This window comes from Octopus sinensis, unplaced genomic scaffold (assembly GCF_006345805.1).
Source record: "Octopus sinensis unplaced genomic scaffold, ASM634580v1 Contig17961, whole genome shotgun sequence".
Lineage (NCBI taxonomy): Eukaryota > Metazoa > Mollusca > Cephalopoda > Octopoda > Octopodidae > Octopus > Octopus sinensis.
In genome coordinates this window covers 31,753-53,115 of record NW_021835457.1, presented here as the reverse complement: position 1 = coordinate 53,115, position 21,363 = coordinate 31,753, and the positions used below count along the sequence as shown (strand labels likewise).

At 39.7% G+C, this 21,363-nt stretch overlaps 1 protein-coding gene across 1 annotated transcript; it reads right to left on the bottom strand.

Moving 5' to 3' along the window:
- Nucleotides 1-539: 539 nt before the first annotated feature.
- Nucleotides 540-1,235, bottom strand: LOC115231248 (dnaJ homolog subfamily A member 4-like). Its single transcript, XM_036500003.1, has one exon. It carries the CDS (start codon nucleotides 1,233-1,235, stop codon nucleotides 540-542), a length of 696 nt encoding a protein of 231 aa, XP_036355896.1.
- Nucleotides 1,236-21,363: the final 20,128 nt, after the last annotated feature.

Sequence of the window (21,363 nt, the reverse complement as noted above, 5' to 3'; positions counted from 1 at the left end):
AAACGAATTTGTGAAAATCCAAGTTGACACAAACCTTCCGATGGATGCTATCCCGAATAGCAAACCTAACATTTTGGTTCACGACAAATCGAACAATACAATTACACTTATCCAGGTGGGTATCACTTCAAAAAATTGTCTCAAGCAGCTCGAAACCGAAAAGTTCTACAAATACGATTTGCTGGTAGAGAACTGGAGGCAATCACCGACCAAAAGTGAAATCTTTCCTATTGTTATGCCCTGCGACGGAATTGTATCAAAATTCTTCAAAAACCACCTGGATGCGCTCGGAGTGGCAAATAAAATGAAGGCATATATCCAGACATACAATTCCATCATTTCTTAACTTCACCTATATCGGATTTGTAAATATAAATGCACTTTTAAATCTCCAAACTTTATTAACCCACCCCGAAGGGCTAAAAAAACAAAAAGCTCCACAAGCGCATCGCACTATTTGATCTCGCCATATAAATAAAGCAAGCAAATAATCTCCAATAAAGTAAGATAGATGAAATTATTAACCAAAAATTATCAAACTATTGACTAGCACACTCTACAGTTTCTCCCTGACTAGCCTGCTGACGTCTTCTACGACTACTCGACTTGGGATCATACAACTCCGACTTGAGAACTTGCCCATCATCACAGTAACCATAGTCCGGCCGAGGAGGCAAAATGTCCCCAATCACTTTCAAATTCTCTCCAGTATACTCATTCTGAGGAAAAGTGACGATAAATATAATAATGAGCTGTCCCTTCACCCTTCCATCCGATCCTCGCATTGGCATCCCCTCATTAGCCACAGAACGGTACGCTTCATTACCAATAACAGTTCCAGGAGGGTTGCTTATTAACAACTTCCTCTGATCCAAAGTCTGAATTATCCTCTTAAACCCGCATAAACTCTCAGCGAGTGTAATCTCCATTTTAATAATCAAATCCATGTCTTTTCTTATAAACGTGGAGTGTTCTTTCAGTTCCAACTCAATTATCAAATCACCGGCCTCCACAGTCCGATTCACGTGATTTCCTTTCCCAGAAAACACCAGTCGCTTGTTTGACTTCATTCCCGGCTCAATTCTGACTCGAACCAACTCTTTAAGCACCACAATCTTCTTTCCGTTACATTTCCTGCACCGATTGCTTATAAACTCGCCCTCTCCGTCACATTCCGTGCACCGACGTTGAATTTTCTGGTAAAATCCCGGCTGTATTTGCACTGTCTGATTCATCACCCCATGTCCCTTGCAATATCCACACGTTTCTACGTTTTTCCCACCACAGCCTTAAAGTTTACTCAAAAATATTAACCTCCGCATTCTTCACACAAAACTTTCCGTGGAAGCTGTAAATTCCGTGTTTTTCCGGCGTAAAGTTCTTCCAGAGTTACCGTAAGGATATGGACAATGTTCTGCTCTCTAGAAATGTAAGATAATAGTTTGAGTACGTTCGGGGATCTGTTTTCTGGCCGGTAAAAAACGAGTTAAAAATATCCATAGGATTGGCAAACCCGTGGCCTCCTCCGCCTCCGGATTTGATTCCTTCTTCCCCGTATTTGTCGTATATTTCACGTTTTTCGGGGTTGATTAGCGTTTCGTAGGCGTTGGAAATTTCTTTGAACTATTTTGAGTGGATAAATAATGGTTTTATACTTTTTCACCACCTTCTGGGTTTTTGTCCGGGTGATATTTGAGAGCCAGTTTTCGGTAGGATTTCTTAAGTTCTGATTCACTACAGCCTGGTTGGACGCCGAGGATATCGTAGAATTTAGTTTCTTTGACCATCAGCAAGCACACGACGAGCACGAAACTATGGAATGATCTAGAAGCGAGAATTATTTTAATTAGGTAAGATGTAATTAAAAATAGTTTTTAATCAAATTATAATTAAGATTTAATTATTAAAGTCCAGTTAAACACCGATGCAGCTGTACTAACTGACAAGTTTGACTGCCTCGCATGTCGTGACAGAATTGCACAAATCTCCTCACAAAATAATGAACTAAAATAGTTCATTTGTTGTTCCTTGCGAACTGCTGAATTCTACTTTTAATTGAACATGCAGGATCTTTGCTAAGAACAGCACAAGATCAGATGGGATAACCATTTTTTCTTTTAAAGGGGAAAGTTTCTATAGAGGAAATTGTAAATTTGAAGTTCATAATAGAAAAATTGACTTGAAAATGGTATAGTCTATAACGTCACGTGCGTAATCGGCTGATTTGTGATGAGGGTTACCGGCGACCATCTGAATACCGGTATTTAGTTGAATATTTTTTTCTGGTTATCCGGCAATAACCATTTTCTTGTTTACTTTAAAATTCACATTAACAAAGAAATTTTGATTAAAACTCATTATTTCGTCCATTCTCGACATTTCTTTTGTGACAATTCCAGCTCTTAAGTATCATTTTCACAAATATGAAACCTTATTTTTAAAATGAAAAGATGGACTATTGATATTGAACCCCCCAATACGCCCAGATGTTCCTGAAAACTACAACTGATTGAGAAATAAGTGTAAGAAGTTTTACTTAAATAGATGTTAGGCATCTATAATTATTTATTACAACGAAACATGGCTAAACCAGCGTCTAAGTATTCCGAATCTCTCCCTATACCGACAGTTTCTCCAATACCAATTATTTACAGTATTTTTCAATATAAATTAAACCTCTTTATTATTCAGGCGAAAGCAACTTAAAATCCATTGACTTTGATAATTTAAACCGTCCAATGGGTGGTTAGATTTCCTGAAGTCACGCTATTTTATTGAAGCTTATTCCATTTGTGATAACAAGGCAAATGCTAATCGTCTATTGTTGACGATTCGATTACACAAATTTCTATTGCGGAGGGTATCACAATAAGGACATATAATTAATAATTCGGATTAGTATAAATAGAAACAAAAATGTGCGGGGTTCAGTTATGATTGCCCTATTTGTACTCTTGTTTCGGATTAGTTCGAGAGGTGTTTTGATTTGATATTTATGCAAAGGATGCTATTCGCTGAACAATGGTATAGATAAAATTGTCAACGATCGTCTGCAGTACTACAAATACTTGTATGAGGGATGCACATTGATTTATGGCCCGCGAGAAATAAATGTTTGGGATATCAAATCAGATGAAAATCTGGAATCAGCAGGTTTATTAATCGATAGGTCTACTTTGAAGGTCACACACTAAGTACTTGTATACCAAGTAACCGCAAATAAATTTAAGGTTTTCGAACCTCAAAATTATCAATGGACGTAATTTATTTTGAAGGAATGGGTTATTTATATACAAATCGAATATCGAGAATTTTGAGATGAACAGTCTTTAACAAATTAATGATGTAAATATTTTTATTTCAAACGTGGAGGGATTTAAAATTCTTTCGGCAATAACATTTGACAAATTCACTGTCAACAAAAAGTATTAGATGGTTGATACTCAATTTCGAGTTACAAGTAATAAAATATGTAATATTTAAGAACCAAAATGCCCTGCTAATTGTCCTTATTATGAAGGGAACCTCAGATTCTGGTCAGAAACTGAATTTCAAAAATGTATTGGGATTTTGGATCAATTTACTAACACATAATTGAACGATAATAAGTAATCCATTTTATTGCAAAAACAGAGACAGTGACATAAATTTTTGACGTCCGATACAACAAGACGGCTGCTCTAGGCAGTCGAACTCTTCTGAGGAAACGTCTATTTTCTGTCTAAAGACAAGCTAAGCGTTTACCGGTCCCGATTAGATCGGTCACTTGAGATCGTCTCCGGAAAGACCGAATAGATTTCACAATGACCTGTCGTATCTCTGGTCTCCGCCCGGACCTTGTGGGTTAAGCCTGTAAGCTAGCCGGATTTTTTCGCATTTCCTGTTTACTCGAAATCTCTCGAGTAGATACGCTTCCATCCTGTACAGCAAACTGGGTAGGATGGCTTTCGCTCTTTTTTTCTTGATATTAAGACAGTAACCCGGGTTAGCGTCAATTGTGTGTATGCAGTTGGGGCAGTCAATTTCAGTTAGGGGCCCGGGACTCTGATCTGGTGACTTTTTTTGTTGATTCGCAGGTAAGCGGATTTGTCCATTGCTAGCGAGAGCCGCTTACTGGCGCACCACTCCTTTATCATCTCAATGTAGTTGGCAAGCCTTCTTTCTGAAGTCTTTGCGTCCTTTGAGGTGTCTAGGACGAGGACGTTTTCGCATATAGGAGCAAAGTTTTCCGGAAGTCAGAGGCAAAAGGAAACTGCTCATTCGAGATGTCTAAGCATAGAAGAGATAAAATTTCTTTGAATTCCATTGCTATCAAGGTTGAGGATTGCACTGTAAGGAAACAGCCACTGCAGCACCGTCCCGAGCGTAAACCCTACTACTGTGTGAGCAGTACGTTCTGCTCTTCAGCCAGGAAATCGAGGCGTTTTGCCATGACTTTTTCCATTAATCTTGAGATGGTTGGGATTAAGCTTCTGGGACTGTAGCTAATAGTTAGATTCGTCGGCTTCTCAGGCTTCTTGATCATCCGGACCTCGAGACCTCGATGAATAAAAATTTTTTAATAGAGATTAATTACTTCGGAGTTTGACACAACAAATTTTGAGAGTAAGTCAAAGGCAAAAGAATTTAAAAATACAAAGATATCTTATAACCCCAAAATAATCGAACCAGTTTTTACTGACAGTACAACGATTCGCAGTCAGTTGTGCGCATTCGAAGTTTTAGATTTGAAATTTTATAAAAAGCCAATTCCAGGCAAAATGAATGTGATCGTTCCATGTTTATGTCAAATTCTTAAATGAAACTTCCAATTATTAAAAACCTTTGAGTTATTAAATTCCGATTTCACTATCATGTAAAAGCCAACTGCTATTACGAAACGTGTGGTTATTATAGGTCGTTGATATCAAAAAATGATGGTGGTGGACGTCTTGTTTAAGTGAGCCACAGTTTGAGCAGTTCGAGGTTTTACAAAGATCATGTTTAGAGAGTAAAAGACTGGCAAAAAGAAGGGGACATCAACTAATTAATCTACAAATATCTATCAAATTTGATTCCAATTTATTTAAATTTAATTAAATAGTCATAAATAAGATTTGTTAGTTACAATGTGCTATAAAACTAGTCGGAAAATACACACAACACGACCTCTTAACTTCAACCCCTTTTTATGGCCCGTCGTAAGTCGAATACTAAAACTTGGAGCTGTTTACCTCGGGAGGTAATTATTACGATCTACTTTTCCTCAAGAATAGGCAGGAGGAAGGTTCTTTCTAAACGAAACGTGATTTTCCCTTTAATTCGTCGGCATAAACTGCCTATTTTATGTTCCACATGTACTCTACTGGGTTTTGTCGTTACAAACCCAATTCTCAGGGACATACTGCTACTTCCACGTGGAAAGCACTCCAATAACTCAAAGAATCCGTTTTATGGGGGTCACTCGACAGCAAAGTAATGCTATTTCCCAACATGTCACTCAAATTGTACTATTTTACTCCATATACACAGTTTTTGGACAAATACAAAGACAGAATCACAGAAAAGGGTAGAAAAATAAACCAAATCCAACAAATATTGCAAAATATAGTCACAAAGAACAGTTCACTAATATCCTGTGAGGTCCCCCGAGTGACTGTAGTCGAGGACTCCTCGATAAACTCATTTGTGATCTCTGTAGCAGGTCCTTGTACCTAATTCTAGTCCGATCGAATATTCATCCACAGCGGAACTCTGTCAGTTTATAATTCGAGGCAAATCGCCTTCATTTTAGCCCACGAATTGGCACATATTGTACTCTCTCATCCGGTTGTTGCCATTGGCTGACCCTCAGATGGAGAAACTCAACTCTGCCCAGTTGTTTGACGTTATTCTCATTTTGGGGTTGGCTGTGATTTGGTTTGTCGTCCCTCATGACGGAATTGCCTTTGTTTCTTCTTTGTTTTACAGTAAATTGCACAATGTCTGGTTGGTTTGATTGTTTTAGATTATTCTGAATCTTCCATATTCACGAAAACTGGAGAAAGAGGCGGATTTTGTGGCATTGCTTCTTTTAGTTGGGGTAGATTGGATGAGTTGATTATTCCTAGGCAGGACATGATGTACGTGATGTAAGAGGGATGTTTGATTCGATGGAGGATCCCATTCCTGAATATCTCTCTTCCCACCCGTCTTCCATTACGAGAGGGGACAACATTGAAAAAGCTATTCCAAAGGTGTTTAAGAGTTTGTTTATTTAGGTGATGTCTCTTGTTGGACAACCTCAATCTTATACTAAAAGAGATTCCGATTGGCAAGACATGTTTTATCACTTATTTTTATAAATTGTTTTCTGTAATACACTAAAATAAAATTATTCTTCAAATCTGAAAAATTTTGTTTGGTGTTTATGAAAATTAAAATTAGATTATTCCTGCAAGTCGACGAGTAAAATGAAAGATTTCATGATTGTTATATGTTAGACAAACGTGCAGACTTTCCAATATATGTTTAGTATTCTGCAGCGAAAAACGAGATTAGAAACCAATTTGATTTATTAATAGAACATTAATTTCAAAAAATGTAATTTACCAAAATGTTTGTTTATACTCAATTAAGGCTGTAAAAGATTCTTTAGGAAATCAATCTCATTAAATACTGAGCCTCCTACTGGTCTCCAATTAAATTTCAAAAATTCCATATAAGGACAGCCATTGAAATAATAAGTCATTTGCCCACCGAAAATAATATTTTTATTGTGAGTTATGTATTCATACTTCACATAATGCAAGACAGTTCATTTCTCAAATGAATTTTCGATTCAACAAAGAACTTGATACAACCTAAATAGATGTTCAATTCAAAACTTACGAGTTCACGCCCCTTGCTTTTGGCGTGGTCAGTAGTGAGGCCGAGATGTTGTTGCAATTGCTCGGGAAAAAATCGCCTTGAAGACGAATGACTGGACGGGGTGAGCTGGCTCTTCGGTCTCTATTCAACGCTGAAACGGCTTCTCAATCCGCAGAGACCTGCCATCCCTAAATAGAAAGGAAGTCATCCCGTGGGGCGCTTTCCGTCGCTCCGGGAAAGACCGACTGGCTCCAACGTTGAAGGAAACCCGGCGGACTCGAAAGCCCTTTTGAGGACCTCACTCAATTGACTGTGGCGAGAAAATCTACCAACACTCATATTGCAGGATAGGGCATATTTAACAGGTAAAGCCTTCTTTCCTGTAGTTTAAAATATCGAGAAACGCCTTCTTTCAAAAAAATAAGTGCAACCCTGCCACTATCCATACAAAATAAACTAAAAATGCCAGAATGCGACTAGAAAATTCTAATGACCCAAAATGTTATCAACTCACTTTGATCAGTTAAACTTTAAAATGTTATCAACTCACTTTGATCAGCTTCAAAACGGACTATCTTAATGCATATGAAAATAAAATGAAAACTGTGATGAAATCAGTTAGTTACAGAATGAGACATTTTATGAGATAGAACTTGAGTGGCTGACAAAACCAGTGTCTTGTCACAATGTTCGCAATAATAAGTAATCCCATCTCTTCTAGAGGGAATGTCCTCTTCGTGGTGGTCATCTTCTTCCAATGGTTTACATTCATGTTCGTGATCGAGTCGTTCCAACAACGTGACAATCATATCCTTCCCGCAGTTCGAACAATGCCAATGTCTCTGCATATGATCACCAAACTCCCCCTCCACATCCATAATGTGTGCCTCCCTCAGACTACAAGTAAAGGAAATACACACTCCACCATCCATGAGTCAAGAATGAGTTTATAACCAGTCCTCCTCTCACTTGGTCGACTTTATAATCCTCAGCACTCTTAGTGGACTCACTCCCAACATAAGAGTAGGCCAGTTCAGCTGCCATCACTCTCCTCAGTTGATAGCAATATCGTTCATTGATGAAAGCAGTCAGCCCCCCAGTCAACTCTCTCCTCATTTTGCCCACCCTCTTCCTATTCTTCAAGGCAATGTCCTCACTTTCTACTATAGCTAGACTGACCTACCCACTGCTTTAAGTTCGAGCATATCCAGCCACAGTTTCCTCAATGTGATAGCACGGTGGACTGCCCCTCCTCTCCTCAACTCCAACCACTCATCACACATAATCGGACTGTCCACACGGGCAGAGAATAACAGCAGTGCTTGCAGAGCAGGAATGGGCATGATAAGATAAGGCTTGCTTGTCTCCAAGAGTGAACTAACATGGACTGCACACACATACAGTCAGCAACTGGGCTGAACTCTCCTCCACCTTCAGCATCTCAGGAGTGGAGGAATACACCGAGGATGGATGAACAAATGGTTTCTCCTGCCATGTCAAACAGTCACCAATCAACTCGCGTATGAAAATATTGGTCGTTCTTTATTCGATTAAAGTCGTCTGCGTAGGCGAACTGGGGGTAGAGGGACACACACAAGACAATGCTCAATATATCCATGTCGGCCTCCCCAATGCGGTCTTGTCCCCCTGCCTTGTCCTACTACACCCCCACACACATGCATTCTCTGTATGTCGTGAGACAGTCTGAACTCAATGTCGTCATAGTCGTCCCCCTCCTCCTCCTCTTCTTCCCTCACAATGCCATATCCCCCATACAACTACACTCACTCCATGCACTCACCTGCGGCTTCAGGAACTTTCGTTTGTGGGATTCCGTTCTCCTCTTTCGTTTGAGCTGGTCGAGGACTTGACTGTCCCCCAATCTGCGGAGTCGGTCATACTGGGACATTTCATCCAGTGATTCCTCCCTCTCCATAAACCCATTCGTCTGGACTGAACACATTCATAACACCTGCAACAAGTCTTCGAACTGTCTCTTCAGCTTAACCAGCTCATACAACCTCTGTTCCTCGATTCCATATCGCCGACACCACTTCTTTGAATTCTCTCCTTGTAATTTCGCCTAAAATGAGCACAGACATCACCTTAATCCAGGAATTATACACTTTGAGTAGAGTGAACGGGTCTCCTCTGGCACTTTCTAACACCTTCTTTTGTTTCTACCACATTAAAGACCTCCAATACCATCACTTCTGCATCAAAGTTAGTTTTGGTGACAAATATGTTTTGTAAAGACAGTGCGGCTGCCATCGTCACCACTGACTCGGTTATCTGCAGATATACACCTCACACCACTACATGTAAAAGTGACCCCATTATCAGCAGTTTCCCTATCACCACATCCACAGGGAGCCGTGACAACATTTTACCCATCGGAGTGAGACTTCCATCAGGGAATAGTGCCCCCTGTTCCAGCAAATACTTGGAGGCTGCAGTCAATCGTTCACGTGGGGGAGGCTGAATAAATGGAAATCTTGTGCTAACATTAAAAGACCAACTTTAAAGGATCCTTAAGCCCCAAAGCGGCCATTTGAAGGACGAGAGAGTCGAGGGTTATCCTGCTTATTTCGGGGGTCGAATAATCCTCGAAAGACTTGAACTCGTTCTCACTGTACAGTCGATATGCCACACCAGGCCCAGTCCTCCCCGCCCTTCCCTTCCTCTGGTCAGCACTCGCTTTACTAATCGAACATTCCTTCAATTTCTGCATCTTTGTTGAACTGTCATAAGTCAACTGCTTGACCTGGCAGTCACCACCACTCTCAAACCTTCCCAGAATCCACCACAAACCGAATCCCGTCGATTGTGACTGAAGTCTCGGCAATGTTAGTGGCCAGGACACACTTCCTCATTCCTTCGGGGGCATAATCGAACGCCTTGCTCTGTTCATCAGCCCCGAGAGTGCTATGAAGCATCAAAATCAGCCAATTGGAGGACTCGGCGGCATAAACTTTAGCAGCCTCAGCCACTGCCATAATCTCGTTTATTCCACTGAGGAATATAAGCAAATCCCCCCTCTCTGTCAATGTGGTTCATTATGCGAATGTAGGCAGAGGGGTCAGCCTTGGATGTCTTCCTATCTCCCATGGGCACCACAGCAGGGGGAGGCAGGTAGTGAAGCTTGATCGGGTACAGTCTCCCAGGAACCTTATAATTATAGACAGCCACCACCTGGATTATAGCACAGTTATTAAAAAAGGAGGAATAAAGCTGAATGTCGATCGTGGCGGACATCAACACGACTTTGAGGTCATTTCTGTGGCAAATCAAACATCTGAGACACCCCAGAATAAAGTCAGTGTTTACATGTCTTTCATCCACCTACAATTCCCTAATGAACTCACCTCGTCGATTATAATCACGTCGTAGTGAGAGAGTGGAGTCATCCCCCAACTGCCCAAGTACTAATCCCTCTGTTATGAACAATATTTTGGTCGCTTTTGACTTGTTTCGTTCAAATCTGACCTGAAAGCCTATGCTTGTTCCATGTTGGTTGAATGTCTCAAAAGCCACTCGCTTGCTTAGAGAAACACAGGCAATTCTCCGGGGTTGTGTGCACGCAATTTTATCCACTCTCCATCAAATACTGCGGGACCTGCGTGGATTTCCCACAGCCCGTGTCCCCGGCCACCAGGATGACTTGATTTGAGTTTATAGCCTCGATTATTTCACTCCTGTATTGGAATATTGGCAGAGACTCTCGCACTTGTCTTATTTTATCCATTTTTGATGTCTATTGTGCCAATGACTGAGAAATACGTGTTCTTTGTCGAGGAAAGTGAGGTAGTGGTGGAGAATCACTGTGAACTGCTGGACTCGGACTGCACTCAGTTTTCTGTGACCTGAGGTGTGAGAAATGGCGGGAAACCTCCGTTGAATCCTTCGTGGAGGGCAGATTTTATTTCTTTGGTACGGAATTTGTCAGACCAGGTCTCGATTATGTCTTTCCAGTCGGGATTGACTTGAGTGATGAGTTTTGGTTACCTTTGGAGGCTTCTGTTCGATGTGAGCGAAATCGGCAGTATTTTTCCAGAAATTTCCAGAATTCGGTGTACTCTTTTGAGTCTCTGAGATATTAGAGTGGTGGATTGCCTGGAGAAGACTCGACAGTTGTCAAAAAATATTGAATTGAGTATAATTTTGTATCGACACCAGTCGAACGCCCAGTCTTGAATTTCAGCATCGTCCATTGGTCTAAATTCATCACAAGAAGGCACCAACAAGTTGGGTATAAATAATTTATTTAATATATGTTATGAAAATATTAATTTATATACAAACTTTATGTAAAATATATTATTAAATTAATTTAAAAACAACCTAAATTTGAAAAATAATAAAAATATCGAATGAGTGTTCTTACGAATACAAGTACTGATTTGTATTACCAAATTGCCCAAAACAATGACATTCCCAGTTTTGGGTGGAGAATTCCTCTGAGTCAGACCTTTAATTCCCCCTTCAAACCATCACAACCCCCACCTGGGCACAAGTAATCAAGTTTTTTTGGATTGGAATGAGGCAAGTGTTATAAATATAGTCCAGGACATTATTCCAGACTATTTCCGAAACCTTTCACGGAAGGAGGCCAATAATGAACATTTTCAAGCCCGTCCCTCTGAAACCAATTTACGGTAAGACAGCACTTTCAGCCCAGGCTGCCCTCTGGGGGGACTCGGGAGTGGCTCGATAGGTCGGGGATATCGAGGACAGTTCACTCGCTTCTCCTTAGTCCCCGGAATGTACGAACGGAATACAGTCAAGGCAGATCAGGCATGTCCCTTCACTTCAAATCCAGTTCCTTGTGACTATAAGAAGACATGGAGAGACGACATTTCAGAGCATTCTCTCCGCAGATGAATTCCCCAGGAAATATCTCTCGACGTGGAAATATAAAATTGAAGACGCCTTTTACACTGCCCTTTACCCTCGTTCGTGGACTTACTACCACATTCCTTCCCAAAACATTATTCTTGTATGCCAACAGGTCTCCCCGGTGATCCCCCACAACTACAAAGTAGAAGGGGACTCCATAATTTAAGGATTCGTCCCTGCCTGCCTGTGTGTTTATATGGAGGATACACAACTACGGGGAAGAAGCAGACGTTTCAATCACGTTTTGTTTCAAAAACGGGTCCTCTGACACTGACCCCTCCCTCTCGTGGACGGAGAGCAGAACTGACCCTGCCACAGTGGCCATCCATTATAGAATTGCCTCAAACTACGAATGTTCTTACGGAATCAGCACAAGTAGTCATTCTCCTGAGGTTAGTTCTCTTTAGAGTGTAGACTATCACTGGACTGCTCATGTTTGATCCCCTCGATGATGGGTCATGCGTGTGGAATAGTCTTTCAATGACTGGTCGACTAAACACTCTTACTAATGGTAGTTCTCTGTTGTGTTATTAGACATGTCATCCCCTTCCCGACAGGACGTAGGAGTCGCCCTGTCCAATAAAATTAAAATCCTTTCTGGCCAGACCTCAGAAATTGTGTTCACATTGAACTGGGCAATTCCACAATTTACTTTCCGGTCGGCCAAAATCGTTTATTCTCGGTTTTTATTTATTTTTGAATGATAGACGATACACAAAGTGGTTTGGGACTGGCAGGGAGACAACTTTCCTCATTGGGCAGTACTCCTTGGATAACTACCGTCGGTGGATTTCCCTAATTGAGGACTGGCAACATCCAATCCTGTCGAGGTATTCCCAAGTAATTACCAGCAATGTGCCCAACTGGTACAAGTCAGTGTTATTCAACGAATTGTACTACGTTAGTGACAGTGGGTCTGTTTGGGTCAGGTCGGACGACTCCGCGGTGAGTCATTTGGCGGAATATGGACGGTTCGGCTACTTGGAGGGACACGAATACAGAATGTTCAATACTTACGACGTCCATGCCTATGCTTCCTATGTATTCATTGCCCTCTGGCCTGCTCTACAATTGTCGATTCAACACGACTTTGGTAGGTGAATGTGTCTGATATTAGCACAATACATCCACACTTCTATTGACCGTGAAAGACGGTATCTTGACGGATCCACCCACCCTGTCAAGACATACGGGACTATGCCTCACGACCTTGGAAATCCGGGTGGTCTCAGTCACTTATTGATAGAGAGGGAGCCCTGGGTGGATATAAACGCCTACAACTCATATTCCACGGATTTGTGGAAAGATCTCAACTCACTTTTTGTGGTTATGTCATATCGTGACTATTACGTAACCAAGGACAGGGAATATCTCCAAAATATGTGTTCTCCTATCAACGTACCTTTTTTTAATCATCAGACTGTCATGGAGAGACAGTTGGGGTACACTGACGACACCTGTCTGATTGTGAGCTCGGACAACATTCCCGACAACACATTCGACACGATGGTCTCCCACGGACACGGCGTGTACCTGAATAGTCTGTGGCTGTCCGCTCTCTGGTGTTATGTCAGAATACTCCAAATCACCCACCAATGTGACAAATTCAACACATTCAGTCATATTCTGGCCACAGCGAGACACAACTTTTCTGAAATATTATTCAATGGTATGTTTGTGGGGCACAAAAGGGGAGTATTTTGACTACTGCAGTCGAGGGGATAACCGGAAGTGCATTTTTGCAGGACAGTTGGTGGGGCATTGGCTGTTGAGGAGTGTGGGTGTCCCCCACGATGAGGTCTTTCGAAGAGATCAAATCCACAAAGCAATGGACAAAGTTTATGAAATGAATGTCCGACAATTCGGGGGATGTGAGTGGGGGGCAGTGAATGGGATATTCCCCGACGGGAGAGTGGACAGGGACTCGTTTCAGAGTGACGAAATATGGATTGGAGTCACATGCAGTCTTTCTGCTCTTTTTATATTGGAGGTGGATGGATAGGCTGATTGGTAGAATAAGACTGAATTGGGATTCTCGATAGTGAGAGGAATGTACGACAAAATATATCAGGAGATCGGACTCATGTTCCAAACTCCTGAGGCTCTTGTAAAGAAGGGGTATTTCCGGTCTTTGGGGTACATGCGGGGACTCACTATTTGGGCCATTCAGTCCTCTCTGGAGTCTGTCAGGGATGATTAGTTTATTTTATTGGGCCTAATTTAACTGTTCTCTGAGTGATTATTTACAAATAAAAAATAAAAGTAATTAAGAATAAAGACCTTTTTGGCCAAATTCTGGAAAGGAAAATAACTCATTGGAGAACCCAACAGGATCGACAGTCACCTTTGAGAGCGTCTGATCGTAAGAAAATGCAAAGCCAGTTTCAAAAGTCACCAAATCCGGCAAAACAATGAGAATTCTCGCCTAAAATGCCCAAAACTCTCACATTGTCAGCTCTGTTCAGAACATTAAGTAAATGGTGGTCGACCATCCCCCACAACTCGTTCTGTGACCGATAAATCGTGGCCAATTTGACAGACTCGACATACAAAACAGAGAAGGGAGTAAGCCACAGTCCACTCAACACTATCAACTTGTCAGAACCCATCCAAAGGACATTGTCCACAATAGGAGAAGGGTGGGATATGTGAGGAAATGAACTATGAGGAGAGAAACTAAAGCCAGTCACATCCACCAATGAAATACTCCACGTAGTTTGATTTACAGGCAAAGGAGTCTCCAAATAATCCCCAAAAAACATACAAAACATAAATTGGAGTCAGTGAATGAAAGATAGTCGTTAGTTCCAGCCATTCTGAAACAACAAAGCATGTGCTGACACAACACTTCCTCCCCCAATCCATCCACCCGCTCGACCACCACATCGGGGAGTGCCAGTCCAGAACGGAGACACACAATTCTGACAGTGGAGCCATATTTGACGACTCCCTCATGAACAGTGTCCCCACAGGCTGAGAATAAGAAGACTGATTACTCAAATAAATAGTAAAGACAGCCCAGTCAGAGGAGTGGACGTTTATTTCCTGTCCATCACAGCTTATATATTTGGGGACAGAGTGCTGGAGTTTGTGGAGAATGCATATTTGGGAGTTGGAGGATATACTGCCTGCAATAAATGAGGATTTCACTCTCGGAGTTGTTCTGCTGGGTCTTCTTGGAAGGTTTCGAGATTACTTTCAGTCTCCGAGAACAGAATCTCATCAAATGGCCAGAGGGACCGAAAAAGAAATCGACTGAGAGAGAGGAGTATTTCACGTCCTCAGAAATGTGAATATTCTTCAACTGACATTTCAACTCCCTCCGAATGACTGAGAATTTAAACTTGTCAAAGTTGAGGACATAGGAGGACTCCCCCAGAGAGATGACTCCGACCAGAGACCGTCTGTCCCTGAGTTTGTCGAGGGAGTCGACGAGGTCAAAGAGTCCCCAATGGTGGCCGGCGAGGAAGACAGAGGGAGGGGGGACTGCAAACCTTCGTTCTATTCCGTAGGACTTTTGGATGGCGGAGGGGGCTGCGATGTAGACGGTTAAAAAGTCGAGAAATAATTTGTCTAAATCCATTCTCCACAAGATTATATTAATATATTATTTTATTTATAATTAATTTATTTAAATTTCTTGTTATTGCATGGCTAGCCGCAAGTACTTGAAGAAGAAAGAGTCAATGGAAATGAAAAAATTGATATTTGAGGTCTACAATAATTCTGGCAACTGGCGACCCCTAGCTGAGACACTCGGAGTGAATATTAGGACGGTCTACAGGTGGTTAAGGGAGGGCTATCACGACGACAAGAGGGGTGGAAGGAGGCAGTTCAAGTTGGACGGGTGTCACGACGTGTTCCTGTCTACCATTATTCGGAATAATCCCAAAACAAGCATTTCTAAACTTAAAGTTGCCATTTCCCAGCATTTCAAATTGAGTGTCTCTTCCGAGTGTATTCGCAGACACGTCCTTAAAATTAAAAAAGAAATTGCTCAAAATCAATAAAATTTTGTGTTTTTACATTCATTTGTATTATATTGATGTGACTGGTCATCAAATCAATGTCCCCGTCTACTCCATTTCTAATCACGTGCCTTCTCTTTATGAGTTGCCACATTACTCTCGACCAGCCATAAGTTAACCTAAATTGTCTCCCAATCGATTAGTCTTAATCCATTTCAAACAAAGTCTGTTGGTAAACCACTTTGTTGCACAAATGTAGAATTGTCCTTAGTATATCAATTGTCTCCCTAAAGGGCTATAAGACACAAAGTTGTTAAAGACGACTTTTTAATAGAGAATAAAAAGAGTTAATCAATTATTGGAAAACATTAATACGACACTCCAAAATTATGTGAATAAATAGAACAGACAATTATTATCGAGAGAAAAGAGAGACAAAGAATCCCTAGGGAGGCGCTGATTCGTGTCAAGGGAGGCGCAAAAAGCATATCAGAAACATTTTTTAAGAAAATTAGATCTATATAAAAATCGTGAAAGAATATAATTCCAGAACTGAACGATATTTTTGCGCAAATTACAAAAGTTATAAACTACATTAAACACAGTCCTTTAAAAGCTAAGCTTTTTGCAAAGCTGTGTGAAGATATGGATTCCAAAAATACATCGCTTTTATATTATTGTGAGGTGGGCTGGCTATCTCTTGCAAAAGTGATTCGAAGGGTGTTTGAACTCAAAGATCAAGTTGCAGATTTTCTTGATGAAAATGATGTTGAAGATGCAAAATTGTTCAGGGATGATGACTTTATTGTCAAATTTGCCTATTTGGTTGACATTTATGGGAAATTGAGTATATTGAATAAATCAATGCAGGGACAACAACTACATTTATTAGCTCAAAAGGACAAAATGAAAGCATTTATGCAAAATTGGTATGTTTCCACTTTTAACTACCTTCTACGCCATAGTGAACATTGAAGCAAACAAAGACATATTTGCTGAACATTTGGAGTGTTTGTTGAAGCATTTTGCTCATTATTTTAAAGATCTCGACTGTAAAACGTTCGAATGCATATAGAATCCATTTATTGATGAAGAAGATATTAATTTGCATTGACAACTTTTGAAAAAGAAAAATTGATAAAATTGTCATGTGATACATTATTGAAACAAAAATTCGAGAGAGAATGTAAGCTATGGATAATGGATTTGGACGGTCGTGAGTTCGATTCCGAAGGAGGACAGTTTTCATCCTGGGGCTAATTCTCGTTATCGTTCCCCTGCCCGTGAGGCAACGAGTACTTCTGGCACGACACAGTTGGAAATGGGGATCTCTTACCTTCCGGGCTTAGCGTGGCGTTACGGAATCCACCATGTCAGTTGGAAATTCCTTCGGATATGGCAACGCTCAGGAGGCACTTAATGCCTACCGAAAAAGGACTCTTAGCTTCTCAGACCCTGGGACATCGTCGTCTCAGGCCGATCTTGCGGGAAGGATTGAACCTTTCAGAAGGATCTCCCTCGTTTGGATCGGCGATCACGGGAATAACTATAATTAACTGGCTTTGCCCGTGTTTGGTCTTTAAATAATAATAATAAGTATGGAATATGAAATTTTGTCAAATAAAGCAATGAAAGTTTTGTTGCCATTTGATTCCTCATATTTATGCAAAATTGGATTTTCTGCACTAGCTGCAATGAAATCTAAATATCGAACTCGTTTAGTGGTGACTAATGAGCTAAGAGTAGCACTCTCTTCAATGACACCAAGATTTCAAAAACTTTGCGCCAAGATAGAAAAAAAATTATCTCACTAACTCTTTGTTTAAAAAAAAATTGTTTTTGATAAATTACACAAAGTTGTTAAGAACGATTTTTATTAGAGAATAAAAAGTCAATCAACTATTGGAAAAAAATAATAAGACACTCCAAAATAATATGAATAAATAAAACAGACAATTATTGTCGAGAGAAAAAGAGAGACAAAGAATTGTGGTACACAACACTGGCCAATTGATGTACAGGAATGCATTTAATAGCAGAGATAACCTCAATAACTTGTCTAAACCAATAAGGAAACAACTCACGTAATACACGCAGGCTCATTCCGCCCACGAATCATACATGTTTCTGTCCACCTGTCATTCCTCACTGTCGACCACCGAGTCTGCACAAACTGATCAGCCTCCCACGTCCTCTTTATCCCACACCAGGGGGCATCTATCATCACCCGACACAATACAACCCGTCTCCACCAGGATTCTATCCACAGGAAGTCCCTCCAACACCTTTAAATTATCACTCGTCTTTAAAGAACTGGAAATTATTAGTTGATGGCCTACCATCCATTTATTCCAATATAAAGACCCAATTCCAAAATCTTCTGAGCCTGTTCTGTTGTGCCATCAAACGAATGGACCTGATAAACTCATCACAAAGACCTACCACACCACCACAGGCCAACATTGACTTATTCCGACACAAAATCTCCAGCAAATCGTCATGACTGTCTCTACAGTGCAAGAACAGTGGCAAATCAAGCCCCGAAAACACATCCAACTGCATTTCTAGCCCTCTAAACTAAACTAATTAAAAAAACAACCTTTTTTGACTTTCTTGAGAACAGAAATTAGTCCTCATATAATCTAGGAATAGAGGAGGTCATTTACCGAGTCCAATTTCCCCAATGGATATGATTTTATCTCGATTGAGTAGTGCCAGGTCTTTTAGATCGAGGACATCCTGTCTGGTGAGTCCTTCGCAGTTCGTCGGGTGGTACCCCACTGTGCAGAAAACGTGGGGGAACTCAGAACTGAGGAGAAGAGACTGCTTCACTGATGCCTTGTCCACCCCAGTTGATATAATGTGAGTTACGCCCGATTTTTGAGCGCGGGAAAGCACCTGATGGATGTCCGGGGTGTGTTTTTGTTTTCCGTTGTAAATTCCACTAAACATGGGATCTTGGGGAGTGAGTTGACTATCTACCTGTTAAATTGGCCCCAATATCTAGAATGTTTATATTGGGCTTACCTATATACTTTGTCATATTTGTGATTGCCCCACTTGAACTTGTTTTCATTAAAATTTATTCGTTTATATTTAACTTTAGTCTAAGTATAAAATTTTATTTTTAGCGGTAATTCCTTCTTTTAATTGTTTCCTTAATTCTTCCTTCCCATATTTGTCGTATAAATCACGTTTACGGGGTTGATTAGGGTTTCGTAGACGTTCGAAATTTTTTAACTATTTTGAATGGTTATATGGGAGGTTTTATAGTTTTTCGCCGCTTTCTGGGTTTTTGTCTGGGTGATATTTTTAAGGCAGTTTTGGATAGGATTTTTTGCCTACACAAACTTTTCCAGACACATTCATTCTTGGAAACAACCTAGTATCTTGTAATGCCTATTTCACTCGCCCTGATTTATTCAAACAGCCTGACCAATAACGCATGGGAAAATAAAATTCATAATCCTTTATTCTAAACTGCTATTTAATACGCAGCTGATCCTTAGGCTCTCGAATATCATTTTAGTTACTTACCTAACTTGCATCAAATTTTTTTTCGATTCAACAAAGTAAGATCAAACTAAAATGCTTAATGATCGATTATTATTTGCTTAAACTTTGTATTTAATTTTGTTTATATATTTAAGAGCCTAAAGTGAAACCAAGCCGAGACTGTAATTATGACAGCTCGCTATAAAATAATAATCCACGTTAAAATAATTATGTTGACCTAATGGCCCAAATGATAATGTTTTTTAAAGATTATGCAGAGTACAATTTTACAGAAATCCGTCCTTGAAGGAAAAACGTGGATATTTTGAAAGTTAGAAAATTCCGATTGAAAATGAAAGCTGAAAATTTTATTCTTATTGACAGAAAACTATTTTCCGAAATACTAATCTACTTGACAATCTTGTTATAGCTTTAACAAGCATTAAAGAAATAAAAATAAGTGTTCAAGAAATCCACGAAACAAACCATTGTCTGGATGCACTTTTCAGAAGGAAATTTTTTGTAGTCAATCGAAACATCATTCGCCAAGTCTTAAGGGAGTGTAATATATGCATGTTTGCTGTACCACTGAAACAGTATAACGATTCGAGCCATATTGTCACTGATTTACCTAATGAAAGGTTTCAAGTCGATTTCATTGTTTTTAAAAAGTTGAAAGTTTATTAGTTATTATTGTAGATTTAAAAATCAAAATGATCATTTTTCTTACTTAATGTCGATAGTAGACATATACAGTGCGACCTCCAATTGGGGAAATAATACTCTACTTTTTTCCTAAGCTGATGACATAATTATTGCCTCACGCCACCAAAACATTAACACCGCTTCTGGATTTCTGCAGGAACACATGAACACTCTATCGTCCTGGCTGAAATGCAATCTTCTTCAACCTTCCCCATCCAAATCATCTGCTACTTTATTCACAACTGACCGTCATCAGTTCAACTTAGAGCCTAAACTGTTCCTAGACAACATTCCTCTCCCAGTTGAAAAATCCCCCAAAATCTTGGGTCTGAAATTTGATTGCTGTTTATCTTTCTCGAAACATGTTTTATACATCTGTAAAAAATTCCAGAAAAAAACTCAATGTGTTTCGAGCTATTGCGGGGACGTCATTTGGGCAGGATAAGGAGAGTCTAGTAACTGTATACAAGCAGTTTATCAGAACAACAATGAACTACGCTGTCCCTGCTTGGGGCTCCTGCTTATCTATTCCAAACCTTGAAAAACTTCAGAGAACCCAAAATATTATAGTTTCGGTATACAGAATAAATATAATACGAGTGTCCCCCGAATACAAACAAATGGTCGTAATTTACTATTTTAATATTTAAAGTTGCATTACAATTTAGAAGTTTATTTGAGGTTATGTTAACGCCTGACGATGATATTTTAATTAAAAAAAATTACATGGACTATTACTTTTTCGCAAATATAAAAGTTTTGTGAAGGTTCTTTTAAGAGAGTCCATTTTCCACTTATGTGTTTAATTACGGCAACACTCACTAGACCATTGGAACTTATGCCTTCTAAGAAGTTTGTATATACTTATAGATTATGCTTTATGTTAATTACAATTTCCGTTCTAGTGTGATAACTAGGGCATTTTAAGTTAAAAAAGTTAAAATATATGAAAATGTGTATTTTGGCTTAAAAGTAAAAATAAAGTATTTTTTAAATGAAATAGTTACTTATTAAAGAAAAAAATAAAGTTAAAAAGTTAAAAAAAATTTTTTATAAAGTTAAAAATTTTAACTTTATTTTAAATAGCGCGTGGGTGTTTAGTATGCCAAGAACTGCAAAAACAATGTATTTTAAGGCAAAAAAAATTGTTATTGAATATCCGCTGGAGTTTTTATTACGAGAGAATGGCGAGTTGCAATGTCAACTTTGCTTATGCACAGTCAGGTGTGAGAAAAAGCATTTTGTGAATTCTCACCGAGAATCGAAGAAGCACTTAAATTTATTAAGTTTTTACAAATTAATATAATTTTTAGAGAATAATTTCTATCAGCCTTGTTTGGACGAGTTACCCAATGATGACTGGTCAATGCAAGTCACTAAAGCATTTATTCAATGCGATATACCCTTGCATAAATTGACTATGCCTCCTCTAAAGAATTTATTCAAGAATACTTCTTTGCCTCTTCCTTCC

Coding starts and splice junctions, on each gene's coding strand:
- LOC115231248 (XM_036500003.1), bottom strand. CDS start 1,235: ATGAATCAGACAGTGCAAATACAGCCGGGATTTTACCAGAAAATTCAA.